Raw genomic sequence first — 22209 nt, forward strand, 5'->3', positions numbered from 1 at the left:
GTCTCCTTGGGGTCTTAAAATACCGAGAGCTCAGCCTGGGCAACATGGTGCATCCACAAAGGGGGATGAATGTTTATGAACAGAATTCCAGCACCTGGTAATCTGGGCTAAAACTGCTTCCGTTGCCTTGGCCCTTCTGTAGAATCTGCTCCAGATCAAGATTTGTCTAAAAATCCCACCTCTGCTGAGATAAAAAAAACACCCAGCACTCTCTTTGTCCCAGTAGCCCCTCCCAGTCTTTTGCTGTCAATGCTGAGAATCCCAAAAAAGACGATGGGTCAATACTTGTGAAAGAGATGATGGGTTAAAAACAGATTACTTGCAATTGTCACGGAGGATATGGGAACAACACCCTTTCCAGGCTGAGGAAACCCTCCCAGCCTGGCTGGAGCAGCCCAGAGATGGTGGTTTTGAAGTGACACCCACTGGCGAGGAGCAAGACTGCAAGATGAGGTAGAAGCAACCTTTGGAGATTTTCATTTTAGCAAAACGTCCTTAGAAGAGATCAGATTTAATTGACACATCAAAAGAAATGCATCAAAAAAAAAGTGGTAGCACGTTTAGCTGTACCCTATGGCTCATCAGTGACTAGCTGTCCTGGCTTTGGAAACATCCATGGTGGTTTCATGGTGGTTCTTTTCTGTATCATCATGCTGGGTCATGACCAAGGGACCCATCACTGGCAAGATGTGGCCGGTGATCACATAACATTCCAATGCGTGTCATGCATCTGGGGTTCTTGCCCCAGAAAATGCACAGCCAGGAGAAAGCAAGAACCTGACCGAACAAAATATAGAAAGGAGGTTCTCAGATCGCATACAAAGTTCAGGAGGACCCAAGCAGAGGTGAAACCCATGAGGTTACACCCTGGTGCCCCTCTGGGATGCATGAGATGCTCATGGGGGTTGCTGTGATCCAAGCTTTTATCAAGATCCTGCTGCTGCCCTGTGCACACATATCACAAAGATGGGAGGGGGCTTTGAGCTGCTCATTCAAATTTCATCTGCATCCCTGGAAAACACTTTGTGTGCCCCCACCTCAAGCCAGGCAGGCAATTTCCAGTCACATAGATTTTGACTTGAAATAAAATATATAGCTGTTATTTGGCAATTTAGCATTCATGGTCATTTTGAGAAAGATGTTGTCTTCTGCATCCTAACACAAGAAGGCATCATAGAATCATAGAATGGTTTGAGCTGGAAAGAACCCTTAAAGTGCATCTGATCCCACTCCCTGCAATGAACAGGGACACCCACAGCTTCATCAGGTGCTCAGAGCCCTATCCAGCCTGACCACGAGTGTCTCCAGGGGTGGGGTATCCACCACATCACAACCCCATCTTCAGTTCCAAGCTGTAGGGTCTGCACCTGAGGAGCTGAGAGCAGTCTGAATCAGTGCGTATCAGACAGGGCTGCATCAAATCAATACTAAGAGATGCTGTAGAGCTTGAGTCAACTTAATATATCCTATGAGCCTTGATCAGGAACTCCTCAGCTCCATGTGAATAATTTCAGGGTAACAGGAGGGACCTGCCCCTTTCCAAAACTCATTTTGACTGTTCTCGCCCCTGATCCCTCCACTTCAGACAAACAAGGACCAACCCAGGTGGCAGCCATATGGATTGGGCTGGCAGCTATAGGTGCATGGGAAACTTGTTGGTAACTAATGATAGGATGAGAGGTAACGGCCTTAAATTGTGCCAGGGGAGATTCAGGTTGGATATTAGGGAAAATTTCTTCTCGGAAAGAGTGGCAAGGCATTGGCACACGGAGTGCAGGAGTCACTGTCCCTGGAAGTGATCCAGAACCACAAGGATGTGGTACTGAGGGACACGGTCAGTGGGCACAGTGGGAGGGTGGTGGGTTGGGGTTAGGGTTGAGGATCTGAGACATCTTTTCCAGCCCCAACGATTTGATGATTCTATGATCCCTGGGAGATTGGGTCATTTTGCAGAGGCTTCTCCTCCCTGGGGTTGGCTGGCCAAGTACCAAGCTTGGGCAGGAACTTTGTGTATTACTGAGTCCTCATTTCTTCCAGAAGATGGGGAACACCTTCTACCACAGTTTTTCCAAACTAGATTTTTTTATTATTATGTTTTGAGAAAATCTTGGCGTTCATAGATGGAGAATAGCTGATCTTGCAGCAGATGGCGCTTCTGCCTAGGAGATGGAGCTGACAATAAAGGCACTTTGTTCTCCAAGCAGCAAACAAATGAAGCAAGGTGATGGCTCCGAGCATTCATCGTGATCATGATCATCATCCCACAATTCATGGGAGGGAGGGGAGAGGAGAGGAAAGGAGAAAAGAGGAGGGGAGGAGAGGGAAGGGGGAAGTCTTCAGTTAAATCAGAATATCACTTTTGCCCATCTACAATGGGAAGTAGTATTTTCATCATTTTTGCCAAAATTGCTTTATATTGATTTTCGTTGTTGGTCATTGTGGTATGAAAAATACAGCAAAATACTTCCATTCAGCCTAAAAAAAAAAAAATGGTTCCTTCATGGAGAATTTATGCTCTTCATTGGTCTTTTTATTGGTCTTGTCCAATAAAAACAGAGGGCAAACTCTGCAATATGGAAGTTCTGATTTTGTACCAGCTCATCCCAGCAACATCACAATCAACGCATACCAATATACACACATACACACACTCTTCATCCATTCCAGACAAGACTCAGACCTTTGCAAGTTTTAACTGATCTCTTGATCTTTTTCTTAAAACCCATTTCAAGGGGCTGAATAGATAATAGGGACCAAAACTGAGATAAAAGTAATAAATCAGCTCATTTCCAAACAGTGAGGCTAAGTGCACTGTCAAATAATATCCTGAGAAATCAGATGGCAAGCTCGTTACCCGAGTTAACCAGCAGATTGGAATGCCTTGAAAAGAGGGAGCAACAAAGTCAGTGCTCTCTGCTGGGTGGCTATGAGGACTTCCAGGGCTTCTCCCACGATGATCTGTGGCAAGAGGGATTTTTTTTTCCTTAGGAGAGAAGAGGAAGGCAAAGCCAGTCACAAGATGGCGTTTGTGGCCAACAACATGAGCATCTGCTTGCATGGCAGGGGCTGAAACCAAGCTAAAAGCCAGCCCTGATGGCAGGCTATGAACAGCTGTGCTCAACCTAAGAACTGCTCCTGCCCACTGCTCTGGCCCCCAGGCGACCCATGAGAAATTGCAATTTTCTGACACCCCTCCTCTTCTTGTTGTTCTTTAAAGGTGCAGGCTTGAGAGAGGCAAGACTGATACTAAAAGAAAGGGTTTTCTCCTTTCCTGCTTGAGCACGGGTTTCTGAATTACTCTGCGTGCCTTTGATCAAAAACACAATCAAATATTTATGCAGTGGACGATCCATGTGCTCAGATGGATTCCCAGCGGGGTGGCTCCATCCCTGTCTTATTACTCATTTCATTTTCCTCACTAGCTCCATTTTTCCTGGAATAAATTGGTTAAAGATTGAGAAAGCGGAGGGAGTAAATATTTCTTATTCCTTCTCATCTGCACGCAAAAGGAAATGCAGCACTCATTTATTTGCAAGTGCATTTATTTAGTGGTGGCTTTGGGGACTGATTTGCACATAAAGAGATGTCCCCAGGCTGGTTTGGCTGCTGCCTCTGAATGTACATGGCTGGGGGATGCTCAGCCCATCAATTCCCTATTCTGACACTTTCCATGTGTATCAGCTGGAGGACAAACAAATTTCATGCTGAGATTTTTGCGTTTGCATTTTGACCCTAATGGAAGCAACATTTCTTTCTAATATCTGTGCAATTAAAGGGGGTAGGTATAGGACGGGTACTGAGCCTGCACGCTCCTGGAGGGGGAGAAGATTAACCATCCTAAGAAGAAAGCCTTTTCAACAGAGAAAAACCGCCTGCATTGGCGTGGAACATGTTTAGCCAGTGTGACTAATGAGTCTAAAACAAAGAGCGTAAAATGAGCATGGAGACTCTTATGTATTTTGGGGGCATGGCAGCCCCAAGCTACACATGTAGGTTGATGTTTTGTCCCTAGAAGATGGATGGGGTCTGCTGGGAGGCTGCACCTACCTCAGCAGGAGAGGTGGTTGCTCCATTGCTCAGCATCCTCTCCTGACAAGCAAGCTCTTTCCATTGGGACACAGCTATCCTCTGGGGTCACAGCTAATAGGGACTTCAATAGGGACTCCACTCAACCTCCTGCCCACAGCTGGGTCAGTTCTGGGGTTAGAACCCAGGGATTTATTCAGCTGGGGACCTAAAATCTCCCAGAATGGAGCTGGAACCTCTCTGGGCAATCCTTTCCACCAATTCTTTTCCAAATCCACCTCCTCCGAGGCAAGAGCATCCTCTGGCCCCTGCTGTTATCTTCACAGAGGTCTCTTGAGATCTCTTGGAAGAGCTCATTGTCCCTGGACAGGCCATTTCTTAAGCTGTTATACCCTTATTACAATTAGTAATAACGTTGTTATGTCATTATATTATTACAGCGGGTAAGACCATCACCAGGTTTAAGCAAACCTATCTGCCCACCACTAAAGCAAAGACGAGATGAGACCCATTTTCCCCCACTGGGAGGGAGTAGGCTGAGATCAAAAACCTCTCAGCAACCCAGAGAGGAGGGAGACTGTAAGAAAACCCTACAGGAAGGTGTTTCGTATAATGCACTGTGTGCTGGAGAAGGGTGGCTGGGTGCTGACCATGGCACCACCAGTGCCTTCCCACCACCCTATGTTGGCAGAGTGGATGTTCCCCAGGGAAACAGAAACCCTGCAACTCAGACTGGTGTCAGAGATGGAGCAGGTGACAGGGAAAGAGAGCAGGGTGCCCTGAGCCTTTCTCTTCTGCTTTATCTGCTTTTGGAGGAATTGACTTTGCAATCAAAGCCAGCAGCTCTCTTGATTCCCTTGACTGGAAAGCAAATTGTCACCAGCTGGAGAAGCATAGGAGGGAGCAAGGGGCAGTCTCACCAGTTCAGAGCTGGAAAAGCATCTGATCCACTGTCAAAAGCTCCTCTGCAGCCAAAGCAAACTCAGCCTCATCCTCTGCCCAGGTGAATCCCAGCATCTGGATTTATAGACATTGTCACCACTACCTTAATGAGCTCCGCTGCCAGCTTCATTACCAATGGGTGGAAACAGTCACTCTGGGGAATCCCCCCAGCTGGACATAAATATTTAGCATGTGATCAGCTGCTCACTATTCCCCTGTCTCAAACAAATCCATGCTGTTTCCACTGCATTCAAATGAAAGACCCATAATGGGGATCATTTCTATCATTTGTCTTTTTGAGGGGCGTGGTGGAGGTGGTTGGTTTAAAGCCATCTTTGCAGCACCCATTCCTCTTAGTCTCTGCCAGAAAAGCTACTTAAGGCCAAATCATCTCTCCAAGGCAAAGTCAGCTCATCCTGGTAGGATTTTTAGAGTAACTTATATCAAAGGCTGGTGCTGCACCTGGGTCTTCCATTTTTTGCAGTGAGGGTTACATGGACCTTGGTTAACTCAGCCTTTAAGACACTAACAACAGTTATTTTGGTTCAGATTAAAAATATTTCTAATCCAGTGTTTCAAGACCAGGTGAGAGTGCAAGCAGATACTGATACTTTCGGTGTCTGTTCCCCCAGGAGTTCGTAGCTCATGGTTTTCTTGAGCTAGAAATGGTATTGTCATGTTAATTTGCTCTATTGTATTTGTCTTTCTCAACCTTTTCTGTTTGCTTTCCTGAGCATGTGTAAAATTTTGGTGTCAAAAACATCTTGTGGCAATGGGTTTCACCAACTGACAACACAGAAGCAAACATCTTCAGTGTGTTCGGAGCTTTCCACCTAACAATTTAATTAATTGCCTTCTAGTTTCTGCATTCTGAGAGCGACCAAGTATTCCTTATTTTCTATCTTTTAACCACTTGTGGCATCTGTTATATTCCTCTTTTTAAGGCTAAAAAGCCTTTGACTGTACAGTGATGCCCTTCCCAGCTCTCCCAGCCAGCCTGTGGTTTTGCATTGGAATCATGCAAAGTCTGCTTTCATTTTCTTTGGCCAAGACATTGCAAACAATGCGAGGAATTGTAACCAGGCAAGCTCAAGTTTGCATGCCAACAGCAGACTACAGGAGCTGAAAGAACAGAGACTGCAAAAGCTCTGGCACAGACTATGGGAGATGTAGGTTGAGATCCATGTTCTGCCGCTGACTTGCTGGGCAACCCTAAGCAAACAGAGCAGAACAACGTCTCCTCTGCATACCAGGCATCTGTATCCCATCAGGTTTGGTAGCAGACATACTTCCTAATTTGGAGGTGTCATTCTGCCTTCATTGTATGGAAGCTGAGCAAACTCCTCTCAAAGAGAGGCACCGAGAGGTTAAAGCCATTACAGGTATGAGGCAGTGGGTACCTATTTGAGTATGTTGAATTGACCTGGTAGACAGGAGTGAAGGCATCTCCAGGACATCACCATACTGTCCCCATCATCTCCTCCAGCCTTCACACATCCTTGCAGCAAGTAAGCTCTGCCGCATGGCTCCTGCCTGCTCAGCACTGACCCAGTCCTTTCACCAAAGGTAAAGATTCATTTATTCATAGGACCACAGAATCATTAATATTGTAAAAGTCCTCCAAGATCACCAGTCCAACCCCAACTCACCCCACCATGCCCACTGACCACAACCCTCAATGTCACGTCTCCACAGTCCTAGCACACCCCCAGGGATGGTGAACCCCCACTCCCTGGGCAGTGCCAGTGCCTGACCGCTCTTTGGAGAATAAATTTTCCCTAATACCCAACCTGGCCCTCCCCTGACACAACATGGGGCCATCCCCTCTCATCCTATCACTGTTACCCAGGAGCAGAGGCCAACCCCCCTCGCCACAACCTCCTTCCAGGAGCTGTGGAGCCACGAGGTCTCCCCTGAGCTCCTCTGCCCCACACTGACCCATCCCATCCCCCCAGCCGCTCCCACAGCGCTGTGCTGCAGACCCCTGGCAGCTCCGCTCCCTTCTCTGGACGCGCTCTGGGGCCTCCATGTCTTCGTGGCAGTGAGGGCCCAACGCTGAGCTCAGCACTGAGGTGCAGCCTCAACATTTCCCCACATCCCAAGAGTACTAAAAGCAGCAAAGCACTGAGGTATTTCAACAGTGGGAGCTACGCGTGGTGGGAGCTAGAAAGAGCTACTTAATTCCTGAAGCAACCTCAGTTTTTTGTGCTTTAATACAAAGTCACCTCCGTTTTGCACCACATCCAACTCTCACCATTCCTTTGGGCACTCCTACCCTGCACGTAAGCCCAAGCAGCTGACGTGGGGTGAATAGAACAAGACGGAATAGCTGCCCTGAGCGGGTGGTGTTCCTGCTGCCGGTGGGTGTTGCTGCACACAGAGCTTTTCAGACTCCCCTTGGTCTCTCAGCAGTTCATTGAAAACGGGCCCCCTCACCAAAGCAGCACAAAAGCTGCTGGCCTCAGCCCAGGCATGTCTCTGAATCCTTCTTTCTGCAGAGATTAATGGGAACCAACATGGGAGACCCAGCACAGACTGTCAATGAGCAGCACTTTGCCAGCTTGGGCTGGATGGAGGCCCAGCCAGTCTTCCCATGCAGAGCACTGGGTACCATCAGCTAGCTCTGGGGGACAAGGTGTGCATTCCTCAGAGATGTTCCTTGTGGGATCCCCTGCCCATCTGTACGGCATAGGCCTTGGGGACAACCTCAACTCATAGAATCATAGAATGGTTTGGGTTGGAAGGGACCTTTAAGATCATCTAGTTCCAACTCCCCTGCTATAGGCTCCAGTCACTCCTTTGCAGCCAATGGTGTTTTGAGGTAATTTGCTCATGCCAAGATTCCCATGATGCAAATTTCCAGCTCTTTTTGGCTCTCTGGTGCTGAGTGGCTGTTCATGTCTCAGTCATCATAGAATGTCTTGGGTTGGAAGGAACCTTAATGATCATCTCATTCCAATCCCCTTGCATGGGCTGGTTGCCACCCATCAGATCAGGTTGCCCAGAGCCCTGTGCATCCTGGCCTTAAGATACACAGCATCCACAGCTTCTCTGGGCACAGCTTCTCAGTCATTCTGTCATGACTGTCATTGGGAGTTGGACTAGATGATCTCTAAACGTCCCTTCCAACTCAGATGATTTCTGATTCTATGACTGACTGATGCAAAATGAACTTGGTGTACTTAGATCTCTATCTCTCTGCAATTGAGTGGTGGGGCAATGCTTGCTGCAAGCCTGGTTGATGAATATAACACCTTCATACCATCCTCTCTCACCTGTGCTCCAGCTGTTGTGGGTGCATTTTCAGGTGCCCTTCTTCCAGCAATACTCATGCTTCATGCATTAACTGATCGCTCTGTAACAAAGCACTGAGTCCCTCACACCTTCCAGGGGAAGCTGTTCTCTTCTCTTCTATTTTCAGGGGTAGTATTAAGATTCTAATTAATTCCTAGATTGCTGTTTCACCATTTTTGATTCTTCTCATTAATTTGAGACACATATAAACCAGAGGAGGAAATACTTTGAGAGCATAAAAAAAAGGTTCTCAGTGTAGCTATTTTTTCAAGTAAATAAGTGTTCAGTTCAATTTGCAATGTTTAGGACCATGGTGGTCACTCTTTTGTCTGGTCTTTGCATGCCCAGGAATATCATTTTTTCCTTTTCTTTGCAACAATTCTCAGTCGATCTTCTGATATCATATGGACCACAGGCTGAGAAACAATATGGAGACCAAGAAACATCTATTGCTGCTCAGTACACGATGCCAAGGCATGGGAATCCTCTCTTTGCATTCAGACACAAGCTGTCTCAGTTGAGCCATGACACCACACAAGAGAAGCAGCAGATGGGAATCAACACGTGAAGTCCAACAGCTGAACAACCCCTGCAGTGCCTACATACCAAACTCAATTGCATCCCCGAAGAACTGTGGTGTGGGTTTGAGTCCTAAAAGTAGGATACAATCCTTGTCACTGCAAACTGGCAAGCACTTCCTTCCACATGAAGTGGGCCTTTAAAGGTCTAAATGACCTTGCTGTTCCTACCGTTATTCACGTTTAATAGGAAACAAGTCTAGTCACATCAATAATCTTGCAATGAATCTGATACTGTTCCACCCCTCTTCTCTGTCATACAGGGATATTTAAAGCTAGAGAGACAGCCACTGATACTGCTATTATCTCTGCCCACCAGTTCCCAGCTGGCTATTGTGGCCCTTAATCTGAGTTAATCAGCACGAGCTCATCCTTTCAGATGGGGCTTCTACCCCTGAGCATTGCTCTCCTGCCCTCAATGTTATCATCTCCTACCAGGCAGAAAGCTAAATGCAAAGACAGCTTCAACATCTCCAGGGGCATAGTGCTACCCTGCCATTTTCATGCTGGGAGGGGTGTTCATCTCTGTGCTTTCAAAACAACAATTACCATAAGCAAAAGTAAACTGGATTTGTTAGGGAGATCAAATGCATCAGGCCTGACGTGGTAGGACAAGGAGGAATGGGAATCAGCAAAACATCCCAGGACAAGGGGGTGACACAGGGTAAGGGAGATTGCTCTGGAGATCAAGTCTGTGTGTCACAAGCCAAAAATGGGAAGGAAAGTTCGGGCCTGAGAGAGGTGTAAGGGCAGCATGAGGACAGAGAGGAGGAATAGAGCTTGAAGGCTGGAACTAGATGATCTTTGAGGTCCCTTCCAACCCAAGCCATTCTATGAAATGGTTTCTTTGGCCACTGATGGTGTCACAGGCAGATGGCAAGCCAATAGCCTCAAAGGTCTTGTCTCCCTGGTTTGTGGAAGCCTGTGGTAGGCTTACCTATCCCCAGACCATGGCAAAAACAGCAGGAAGCTGTTTTGGAGCACTTACCTATGAGTAAGCCTTGAGGAAGTGTCCTGTGAGAAGGCTTTGCCTTGGGCTGGCTCCATGCTGCACTTTGCAGAGATGTACCTGCAGCAAAGTGTTGATGGCTCACCTCCAGTCAGAGCACAGGTGGTATCTCCGTAATGCCACAGGGATAGATCAGAGCTGAAAGGCAGATGGCTTCTCTTCCATGGGACAGCAGGCTCAAACCTTAAGACAAGTGCCATAGCTACCCCTTCACTTATCACAGTTCCTGAGAGCACGATAATTTGGGTAGAATGAAAATATCCTTTAAAAAAAAAAACAACAACCAGTCTTCACCTAGAGAACCTGCAGGATAGGAGAGAAATTACCTCCTAAATGAAGTCCTTTCAACCTAAAATTTGGTATCTGCTTTAGAGTAGTCATTGAGGACTCAAGTCCCCCAAGAGCGAAAGGCAGTTCCAATGGGCTGCTCATCCTATCCAAGAGAGAGGTATTTCAGGCAGAGCAGTTTAACCCACTCCTTACAGGATCCCCTTTTCACTGGAGATTTTGGAGAAGGCTCCAGTTCGTATTTTTGAGGGCATCTGACTTTCTAACAGATGAAAGCTGAAGGTTATGAGCTTCAGCTCAGCTATATAAGCCCATGGTTAGATTCATGTGGTTTGATCTTCCCACAGATGGGTTTTGTTCTCTGGAGAACTGAAGGACCCAGCAATTTTGGGGATGGTGCCTATATTATACTGAGGACATCAAGACTTCAAAAGAAACATCTCTATACCTCCTTTCTCCTAGACATCACACACTGAGCACTGTGTGATCCTCATCCCACTCATGCATAATTTTGATGGCTTTTCTGCCTCTCAGGACTTTTACAGGCTCTGTGAAGTGCAAGCCCTGGATCTGGTCCCACAGTCTCTACCACAATGACAGCAGTGATCCATTGAGGCCCTCTGTATCACCCCAATACTGTGCCTCTGTTTAACAGCATCACACTGGAAGTCAACTCTGGTCACCGTATTCCTCTCTGACTACTAATCCACAGGATCCTTCTCTAGATCTGAGTGTTATTCTTTCTTGCCCAGTTTCATCATGTCTCATTTGCATACATGAAAAAGACATTTTTGGATGAAGTATCCAAGGCTACCAAACAGTCCAGCCTCTGTCTTCCAGTGTGCCATGGACAAGTGTTATCAGTCCCTGCAGATCTTCTTGTCTATATCATCCATGCAATTTGTTCTCAAAAGCATTTTCTTCCCTCTGGCTCCCCTCCAAGATACAAAGATACCCAAAATAATAAAACTGCTGAGACAAGCAGCATGAAAATCAAAAAGAGTGGAGTGAAGCACAGAGGTTTCAGGTACTACTGAGAAGAGATTGAGAGCTGATGTTTTGGAGTGCAAAAAAAAGTCTTGTTTTTTATTATTGAAAAGCTGAATGACAGAAAAACTTCTCCAAAACCAGTGATGCACTGGCACAGGCTGCCCAGGAAGGTGCTGGGGTCACCATCCCAGGAGGTGTTAAACAAATGTGGGGATGTGGCACTGAGGGACACGCTCAGTGGGCATGGTGGGGGTGGGTTGGAGTTGAACTTGGAGATCTTGAGGGTTTTTTCCAACCTGAGTGTCTCTATGGTACTCTGTCATTCCAAAATAGGAAAGCTTCACCATCTTTTAGCTGTCTTTGAAGGATTCAGGCACTTTCTCTACACTGACTTGGCCATGATCCCAGATACTTAACTATCATCCCCTGTAGACCAGTAGCAATACTTTGCATTCCCCACATGCTTAGAGTGAGATATTCAGGTATCCCAAGCAGAGGCTTGGACATCCCAAGGATAGCTGCTCCTTAAGTTCCCCTGATGCTCCATTAATGGCATATTTTTGGAAAACCATCAAGTGATATTCACAAATGAAGTTCCTGCATCAAAATCACCTTGGAGTCAAGAGAAACATTTATTTCTAAGAAAAATGAGTTAAATTTCTTCCCCCTCCCTCCCCTGCATGCTGACAGCTCACAGCCCTTACAAAATACAAACACATTTCAGTGGTACAGTGAATATCATGACCAACAACAAGGGAAACAGATTAGTACCTACACCAAAGCTTACACCATCGTGTTACACCTACTGCAACACACCACACACATCAAAAGCACATGGGAAAACTGACCAGAACATCTGCTCTTCTGAGAGAGCTTATTTCTACAGGACTAAGGGGTGAAGTACAGCAAGAGACTCCTGGAAGAAGTAGGGAGATCAGGAAAGACTGTAGAAAGAGAAGTTGCAAGAAGAACAGTTCTGTGTTGCAGCAGTGTTAAGGTTTTCCTCACTTGACTTTACTGGAAGTAAATCACAAATTTCTGAACATTTCCATATAAGAAAAAACAAACAAACAAAAATAACATCCACAACCAAACCAACCACGACGCCACATGCTGAATCCTCTTCAGCATAGCTCTCATGTCAGATGCTTTAAAAAAAAGCCCCAAAGACTAGGAAAAAAACAAATGTTTATGACACTGCATTAAGTCCCCCCAAACAGAGCTACAGAACATAAAAGCTGTTACACTCAATGCTTGTGTTCTCTCTTTTTCTTGAAACACCCGTGGTGGTTTCCCAAGCATGGCCAGTCCTTCGGAGAACTAAGAACCTCTTCAACCAGACATGTCATGGGGTTCAGGTGGAGACATCCAGAATGTTGAATTGCTGAAGGTGCAGGGAACAGTAAGAGAGCTTTTTTATTTTTATGGGGAGATGGACTGCGATTTGTGGTCCTCAGAACATCAGGCTATAGGAGAATAAAAGTCTCTCTGTCCCTGAAGTCTATCAACAACGTGGGTTGATACGTTCGTGCTTTCTTTCATGTTAATTATATCAATGAAAGGTGACAGTTTCTTCTGAAGAATTCTTATTTGCATTATAAACCTAACTGTGGATGCAATTTGATTGCAAATTAAATTGCCCTTTGGCAGAACGGATTTAGTTTTCTCTCCTCAGAGGAATCATAGTCATTTAGGTTGGAAAGGCCTTCAGATCCCCAAGGTCCAACCATCCACCTACCACTGAAAGCCCACCACTAAACCATCTTCGTAAGCACCACATCCACATGTCACTTAATGACTCCCAGTAACCTGTGCCACCATTAAATCACTTCTGTATTGCTTGAAGGACATGTCATACTGCGCACGGGCCTTGAGGAGAATTGGAGGCCAAGAACGCATAGAGTGCCTTCATAAACAAAATGGCCACCGTAGCCCTGAGGCCTTTCAGAGGTGACTGTGAGGAATGTTTGGTACATTTTGTGCAATGAAACACCCTGCTCAAACAATGGAAAAGCACAAGAAGAGAACAGCATGCCCAGCTACCAGCCAATTTGGGGCCTACAGCAGGAACTTCTTCTTGCCATGTTTTTCAGGTGATCCTGATAACATCACAAAGAAGAGGTGAACATCTCAGAACTCACAAAAGACAGAGACGCTAAAGAGCACCAAATAAAATCCAGCCATATGGGGGAGGGAGGCAATCACAGGAGGCTTAAGGTCATTAGAAGGCTCTGAAAAGAGGAGAATCTGGGCCAACAGCATGGTATTCTCCTCTACTTCAGTAAGAGGTCATCAGTGGGGAGAGGAAAGCAAGGTGCAGAGAGAACAGCATCCAGCCAGCACCACGCTGCAGAGGAGTGAATGTACAAGTAATGGGAATTTTTAAGAGATCCCACTACATTTGGCAACACTTAAGACCCTAATTGAACAACGTGAATGTCTACATGGACCCATCAGAAATTACCAGTTCCAGCCATGGACTAAGACACTCACACCTAAGTCTAAGGCTATTCTACTAAATCAAATGTGCTCAGGATCACTTCTGGATCTGAGGTCAAAGCCCTGGAGTAGCACAGTTGGTGCTATTGAACACATGCCCCCAGACGAGCTGCATGTTAGGATCCCAGGAGGGCTCTGCCTAATCTGCTGAATATTGAGTTTATTTTCCTAGTTGCCAGCATCCTTCAAAGCCAAAAGGAGCCAGATGCAGTTCTGTAACTATCACTTCAGGACACTGTGTGCAACTCCGAAACATTATAATTTGCCTAACTCTGCTCTCTGAAGAAGAACCTCTTGGTTCATGATTCACTTTTTTCTCAGTGACAGAGTCTCAGCAAGACAGCAGCCCAACCTTGAAAAAAAGCACTGAAGAAGAGACAGCACTGTGCTTTCAGGGAATAGACCTTCATACAGTAAATTCAGAATGGACTCAGAGCATCCTATTTAACCAGGCTTTCAGGGATTTAGCAGAGAATTTTTCCTGGGATATCAGCTAAGAGATCTCAAACTCAGCTGTCCACTGTAGTAGAACTAACTGCTCATGGGCATCAATGACCATTTGGGCAAGCACGGTTTGACACAGGGAATTATGGAGCTAAATGCAGAAATATTTGAGAGCTGAAGAATTGGATCCTGTAGATGTAATTTGTGTCTGCAACAGCCCTGGGTGTCAGAGAGAAGCAAATACATGCCCTTGTACCAGCAGTACAGAAAACCATGATTTACATCCATATAAGGAGTAAGTATTTTACAATAAGGGAAGTGAGGACAGGGCTCTGAGCACTGATGGAGCTGTGGGTGTCCCTGTTCACTGAGGAGAGTGGGACCAGACAGCCTTTAGGTGTCCCTCCCAATTCAAACCATTCAATAATTCAGGGAAATCTAAAAGAAATCAAACTGAGCAGTTGCAGGGGATGCAATTCTACTTGAATCTGAGGGTGGCAAGGTCTGCAATGCAGCTTTTGCACAGCCCAGCACTCTTTAATCCTCTCACCTAGATCAGCATCAAAACCATTGGCATCATCAGGCCTGGGAAAAAACAAAACACAGGTTGCTCAGCACCTGGCGGGATCATATCTTCAGTGGCTTGTGTTGTCCTTCCTGCAGAGAGACAAGCTGTCTGTCCACACATGTGGCCACTAACTCAAGGGGAGGCTCTGGGTAGGAGAAAGATGCTGTCAAAGCCCTGCGGTCATCTGTTCATGCGCTGCAGGATGGTGACGCAGCCATGGTAGCTGGTACAGCGCTGCAGCGGGGGCTGCTGCTCCACACTCCCCGTTACAGGGTCGAAAGTGAACGCTTTGTCTGTGCCTTCCCCGTTCTCATCTCGGCCACCCAGGATGTAAATCTTCCCTCCGCACACCGTCAGGCCGCAGCTCTCCTGGAAAGCAGAAGGAAAGGCTGAGAGCTGACGAACGGCCCTACAGCTTTGGGCAGTGGGGCTGAGCAGGTGTGTATCACTGCTATAGGCTTAGCCCTCACCTGTCCTGCATGGGAGAAATAAGCAGGGTAAGTAGAGTATGGCTCTTGGGGTATTTCAGTATTATGGTTTCAGGCACTTGAAGAACCTCAAGCCAACGCCAGGTCCCCGGTATATTTTCTTTACCTTCAGTCTCAGCAAAGCACAGATGGGTACATTTATTCTACGGAGAGGGAAGGCTCAGAACTTCTCTCCCGATATTAAGAAAAACTGCCATATGAATATTAGGATAAATTAGGATGTGCAGTCAGGCACTGGAACAGGCCTCCCAGGGAGATGGTGGAGTCCCTAGAGGCATTCAAATGAAGGACTGATGTCACACTGGGTAACATGGTCTAGAGTGGTCACAGGTATGGGTTGATGGTCGGACTGGTTGACATTATTGGTCTTTCCAGCCTTAACAATTCTGTGATTCCTAAATCTTTGTCTTACCAGAGGCCCGGGGAGGGCAGCCACTTCTTGCCAGCTGTCTTTCCTTGGATCATAGCTGAAGATTTTACTGAGGAGCCCACCTACAACATAAATGATGTTGTCCAAGCAGACGGCACTGATGCACCTCTGGTAGAATGGAGTGGGAGACAAGAGTGTCCACTTGTTGTCCTCTGGATCATAACATTGGACCTGGAAGGAGAAATGCAGCTATGGGAACATAAATTTACCTTATCTCCCTGCCTGGATGAAGATTATATCCACCAGAAATAAATAAAAAAAATAGGTCCATAAACAAGGATGGGAGCTTCAACACCCAGAGGCCAGTGCAATGATCGAAGGGGTGAGGGGTTCTAGCATTCCTCTTCAGCTGACTGGGGGCTTGGGCAGTTCTTTTGAGGGTCTATGTCTTCAGCAATCCCAGACAGATTACCAGCTCATCCTAACAGACGCAGCACATGGTTAAATATTCTGATATTAAGCTGGGAGCCCCTGTTGCATTCAGTGCAGCTCAGGTGCCACCTTCCTTGGAAAACAGCATTATTATTATTAAGTCTCCTTCCATTCTTGATGTTCCTTGCTGGCCTTTCTTTGATCCTTTCTCTCAAAGCACAGTACCTGAAACCAGACCAGAGCTGAGCTGAAACTTCCCACACCTGAACTCACCAAGGGCTTATTTTGCACCTCTTGGTCCTGCTTCTACCTCCCAGCCATCCTCACCCCCCTTGCACCAGCCATACCTTGTCGGTGTTAGCAGTGTCATCCACAGCACCACCCAGCACGTAGAGCTTGTTCAGGCAGGAGACCACGGCCGCTGAGCTCACGGCTTGGGGCAGTGGAGCCAAGGTGGACCAGCTGTTGGAGAAGGTGTCATAGCACTCCACGCTGGAGAGGCGGTAAAAACCATCATAGCCTCCCACAGCGTAGATCTGCCACAAAGGGAGCAAAGCAAGCCAATTAGAAACTCCTGGACTCACCAGCCGGGCTATACACTATCACAGTGTACTAGAGCTGAAGCTGACACTTGTCCAGCCACAGTGACATTTTCTCCTTAAATCCATCACGCACCAGGTTTGAAACAGCCCACACTGCATAGTTTTCAACCAAAGACTCAACACATACATCTGCAGAAGTCTTTTGACATCCCATGGTAGATCTTATTGCTACAGGTTCATTTGTGGCTCCCTCAGGCAGCAAAAAACACACAGCCAGAACTAATGGTACCGTGGTTATGTCCTGGTTTTCTCCCATCAAAACCATCTCTAAATGACCCAGAAGGCAAACAAGCACTGACAAGTTCTCATTGCACTGGGAATTGGGGAAAAAGGGAAGTCTGTTCCAAATGGGCTTGTTCCAAAATTCAGGCCAGTGCCTACCTTGCCCTGAAGCGTTGCCATTTTGTGCCTCCATCGGCCTTTCTGCAGACAAGCAACCTTGATCCAGACATTCAGCTGGGAGCTCAGCACCCAAACATCATTGCTGCTGATGTGTCCCCCTGAAAAAAACAGAGGAACAGAGGGCTGGTACCATCCCAAAGACAGTCCCATCACCCTGGCACACCACGATTTTATATGGCTCCTCCACACAATGGAACAATCTAGGCCAGAATATGGCTCTTGGGTTATATCCATGTAAACTCAGCTTCCCAAAGAAGATACCCTCTAAGGCACTTATTACACAACTTTGTTCCTTCTACAGAGCTCTTCTATAGGCCCTGTATTTTAAATGAAGGATGGACAGATTGTGATGTGACAGGAGACCCTGACAGTGCACATCAAAACCAACTAATTCCACTGCAAAATACTTTGGACAGATACTCAGATAAAGAGGAAAGAAAAGTTTTTCCAATAGTGCCACCCTCCACAGAGGCTGAAATTATTCCTTGGGACAGCAAAATCTGGGGCAAACTACACTAAGAAGAATTGACTTTGTTCTGGAGCTGAGATGCATGTCAATGAGTCCCAGTGAATAGACCCCAGGAGCAGTTATCTGAACAGAGGTCCAGGTAGGGACTACAGCTGTACCAGGTCATCTCACCTGATATATAGACATCATTCTTCAGTGTGCAGGCAGCAAACTCTGACTTGGTGTAGCCAGGCACACTGGAGAGGGCCGTCCACTGCCTGCTCTTTGGGTGATAGAGGTCGGTGAAGGGCAGCTTCAGAAGGCCTTTCTTATCACAGCCCCCGATGACGATGATAACTTCTGCCAGCTCCATGAACCTAGACCAGAAAAGGCATGGGTAAGTCCCTATCCCATTTAGGATATTGGCAGCACAGCCCAGAGGGTAGGGAAGGCTCCTTTCCGTCACCAACTACTGATTTTCTAGGCAAATCATTTCACTTGCACACCTTCCCTCTTCCCTGCACATTCAAATGTCTCAGCTTGAGTGGGAAAGGGTCCAAACTTCGTGGGGAAAGAAGACTGAGAACGACCTTTGAAAGTCCTTCGTGGGATTGCCTCCTGCCCCTCACCCTCTCCGTTCGTGCACAATGAAGCTTAATCCTCAACACACGGCTGCAAGCATGGAAAGCTGCTCCTGGCAGCCAGCCTGCAACATGCTCTCTGCCTGGAGAGAGAAGTGTTTCCAGGAAATCTCACTCCCTCCAGACCTAACAGCAGAGAGCAGACGAGACAGACGGCTGGGCAGGAAAATCTTGCCAAGTAGTAGGCAGCAAGATAGGAACAGCACTGCAGGAGGAGGGAGGAGAGGAAAGAAGAGGACAGAAAGGGATTTGAAAGGCTTGGTACTATCCCCAGCTCTGTCTCGATTTGTGCAGCCTGAGACAGTTCACTTTAGACCAAAGTTGTAAAAGGAGGGCAGTTAAAATGGGAATGCTGGGAGTGGGGTTTATTCCCAGTGAATTTTATTCTGTATGCTTGAAGAAGGCACCCCAGTCTGGTACGAGCGGTTCTTTGTGTAATGGCCTGTTGTCATGTTCTGCGCAGAGAAAACAACTCCAAGCCTCACATCAGACTGAAGGGGCTTAAACCATCCCTGGAGGTTTAAAAAAAAAAAAAAGCAGGCTGATGTCACACTGAATGACATGGTCAAGAGCAGTGACAGGCATGGGTCGGTGGTTGGACTTGATGATTGCAGTGGTCTTTCCAACCTTCATGATTCAGTGATTCCCCATCCTCAATCTTCTACCCAACCGCGCCATGGCAAGGCAAAAATATCTTGGTTCCTTGGTCCAAAGTGCAGAAGAACTCAGCAATTTGGCCCCACAGCCACGAGTCTCCTCTAGAGAAGCGTGGGAAGCCTTACAAACCACCTGGCTTGATACAGCAACCCACCCTGGAGCAGAGATGTTCTCAACGGAGTTGTTCACACCTCTGTTGGTACTCTTACCAAGCACGTGCTGAAGGTACCAGTGTGAGCATGAAGCAGTAGCAAAGGCTTCAAATGCATCTAAGACTAGCAAATCCAAATGTCAAAATCACAGAAAGATTCATATTCCCACACATACCCACCCCCAGAAATGGGTTTTCCTTCATATCTTCCACTTTACACTGCCTGGGTCAGAATTTCTTTATCTTCTTGTCAATCAATAAATCAGAGGCACAAAAGAAAGAATTTGGGGTGCCTAGGTAGCTACTTGGACTGTAACTTCCTTTTTTCCTGGACATCAATTCCTGACCCTGCAGCTATGCCTTTGAGCTAGGCACCACGCAGATAGCTAGAAGGCTAAAGTGAAGTAAAAGGGAAAAAAATAAATCACAGAATGGTTGGATTGGAAAGGACCTTAAAGCCCACCCAGCCCCAACCCTTGCCATGGGCTGGGTGCCCCCCATCTGCTCTGGGACCCTGTGCCCCATCAGTGCCTCCAGGGATGGGACACACACAGCTCTGGCCAGCAGTGCTGGGGCCTCACCACCTCTGGGGAAATAATTTCCTCCTAATATCTGACATAAATCTCCTTCAGTTTAAAATAGTTACTATAAATAATAAAACTGTTTAAAACTGTTACTATAAACAGCAATGGTTTAGTGGGCATGGTGAGGATGGTCTGATGGTTGGGCTATACAACCTTGGAGGACTTTTCCAACCTTCACATTTCTCTGATAATAATCAAAGAACTCTGCCCCAGCTTTAAGATACGTGAACGTAGACTGTGCAGGTCTAGGGAAGATGACATTGGGCTTTACCTTCTGGGCCTCGATCTCAAAGAGCTGACCTCATTCCCAAGGATGTAGTACTTGCGGGCTTCGTGCAGCAGAGGGATGCACTCCTTTGAGTCCTGGATGAGCCCATCCATTTCCACCTTCTCCAGGAAATAGGTGGGGTTGAGCAGTGGGAGACGCACATGCTCGAGGAGATCCTTCAAGGCTCCCTTCCGGGCAGGGATGTCATGTCGTACCCAGCGCATGACTGCTTCAAAGACCACCTCCTCCTTGGGAACCACCAGCTGCTCATCAGACAAATATTCAACCAGTTCCTTCACACCCATCTCTAGGAACTCTTCATGGCACGACACCTCCACAAAACACTCCAGCATGAACCTCTTGCTTTTTTCTGTCAGGGAAGTGATGGAGAATGAGTCGGCAAACTTCATGATGCCCAAACAATTGCAGGGGTGAAGCTGGCCTTCAAGGAAGCTGATGCAAGCGTCCCTAAGCTTGGAGATCTGCAGCAAGTCAGACAGTTCCAAGATGCCTTCAACATTGTCTTCCTGAATGACGATGTTCCCCCCATACATGTAGTCAAGAAGGAGAGACATAGTAGAAGCAGAAATCTTCTGGATGTTGATGATGTTCTGGTGGCCTTCCTTGAGATTGCCACCAAACATCGCCCGGAAATAAGTGCTGTTGGCTGACAAAGTAGCACGGTGGCAGGGGAATTCTTGTCCATCAATTAAGAGCACCACATCTGTGAAGATGCCGCCGCGCCGGTAGGCGTTCAGTGTCTGGAGGATTTGCTCAGCATGGCAGGACCCACTGCAGAGCTTCACATGGAGCTGCTCTTTGCCTGCGTCACGCGTTGCATTTTCCAGGCTACTTGCCCTGTAGCTTGATTCTTCTTTCATCATTCGATGCATCCTGATGGGGAAGCAGCGAGGGAGACGACAGATCAGAATGTTTATTAAAATATCTGACCACAATGTCCAACAGCACTGTGGTGTCTGCGTTTTTCTCAGTGACATTAGGCAGTACAGATTGCAGCCAAAACCTAGACAGACTTTACCCTCATCCAGAGGAGCTCATCCTCCATAACCAACATTTTCTCTAAAACAAAACCAAGGTGTGGCCTCGAGGATATGCCCAACCCAACCCTATCTCAGTACACCAAACTCTTCTTCTTTTAGATGTTTCTTCCTAAGCCAGTAGCCTTACCCAGTCTACGCTTTGTTAACAACTCCCAGTTTCCTTCCCTTCTGACATCTCAAAGCTCCTGTTAAGCAAATTTCCTCACCCTACCAAACTCAAACCATCCACAGCACACCACTTACTTCTTTCCAAGAACCCATCCCAACCAATGGCTGCTGCACAGACACAAGTCCTGACAGGAACTGAACCTAGGTCTTCCCTTGCTTGCCCAACTGCTGTATCAGCTGAGTGTTAAATAAGAGGCATAGCAATGCCATCACTTCTATTTTAAGAGCATAGCACAGAGCCAGCACCAAGTTTTCAGGTGGGCTGTCAGCGAAGGCAATCCTACTCCTGTCACAGGGGTATTGCAGAGAGCTGAGGAGCAGTGAGGCAGCGCAACAAGCCCTATGTAAATCCCTAAGCAACCCTGGGGGAATGAGTGGAGGCTCCAGAGATCCCAAAGGACACTGAGAAATGCCCGGGGCTGCAGAAGGGGAATGCTGTCAGTTCAAAGTGATTTAGAGAAGTTACAACAAAGGCAGCACGGTGAACTCCGCATTTTGCCAGCACGCGCAGCTCCAGCCAAAGAAGGCAAACATCCCCATTTCATCATTTCTATCCTTGATCTGTGTGAATTTCCAAGCCCCTGGTGTCAGAAAGCTTACAGAGAGAGACCTCCCCTTGGTAAACCCAAAGTTCTTTCCCCAGCTCACACCCCACCTTGTCTACCTATGATGCCAACTCTAAGGAGAGAGTGGGCTTCTCCCGTTGCCCTTACCCATGCACACTCCTCTCTGCATCGCTCCCTCCATCCCAGTATTGCACAGCAGTAATTTCTGTATAAGTGGGGAGAAAGCTCTCCCAGCTGCTAGCAAAAGAAGCTCAACATTACCTGGCCCAAAGATTGAGTCCTCCAGGTGGGACCTAAAGAAGACAGCTTCCCTCGTGGAGATCTCCCATCCACGCCAGGGTTCTGCAGAGAGATGAGCCCCTCCACTAAGCACGCTCAGCCTGTCTCTGGCAATGCTCAGGAAAGCACAAAAGCATCGCCTTTATGGTCTCTGCTGAAGAGGTGGGGGAGAAATCTGCTTTTGTTTCTCCGCCCGGAGAGCTACAGGGCATTAGCCATGCAGCTGTCAATAACAGCCAGCCTGGGAGGAGCCAGGGAAAACTCATCGAGGATCGGGAAAAATAGAGCACACCAGGGCAGCTTAAGAGGGACGAGCCATCTGGAGAGCAAATTGGGGTCCAGGTGGAATGATTCAATTGATAGAGACTCCAGCTTGCTGGAAACCACACTAAATCCAATAAATAAAGTACAGCTCTGTGAGCAAAATAGGGCACCCGTAACAGGGATAGACTGG

General features: G+C 47.1%; 1 protein-coding gene across 1 annotated transcript; it reads right to left on the reverse strand.

Annotated features, from left to right (window-relative positions):
• KLHL35 (kelch like family member 35) lies at positions 11796–21987 on the reverse strand. Its single transcript, XM_021384097.1, has 7 exons — positions 21738–21987; positions 19685–20575; positions 17573–17757; positions 16912–17030; positions 16276–16464; positions 15539–15727; positions 11796–15007 (listed from the first exon to the last, which is right to left on the reverse strand). Exons 2-7 carry the CDS (start codon positions 20572–20574, stop codon positions 14819–14821), a joined length of 1761 nt encoding a protein of 586 aa, XP_021239772.1. The 5' UTR covers position 20575; positions 21738–21987; the 3' UTR covers positions 11796–14818.

The sequence above is a fragment of the Numida meleagris genome, chromosome 1 (assembly GCF_002078875.1).
Source record: "Numida meleagris isolate 19003 breed g44 Domestic line chromosome 1, NumMel1.0, whole genome shotgun sequence".
Taxonomy (NCBI): domain Eukaryota; kingdom Metazoa; phylum Chordata; class Aves; order Galliformes; family Numididae; genus Numida; species Numida meleagris.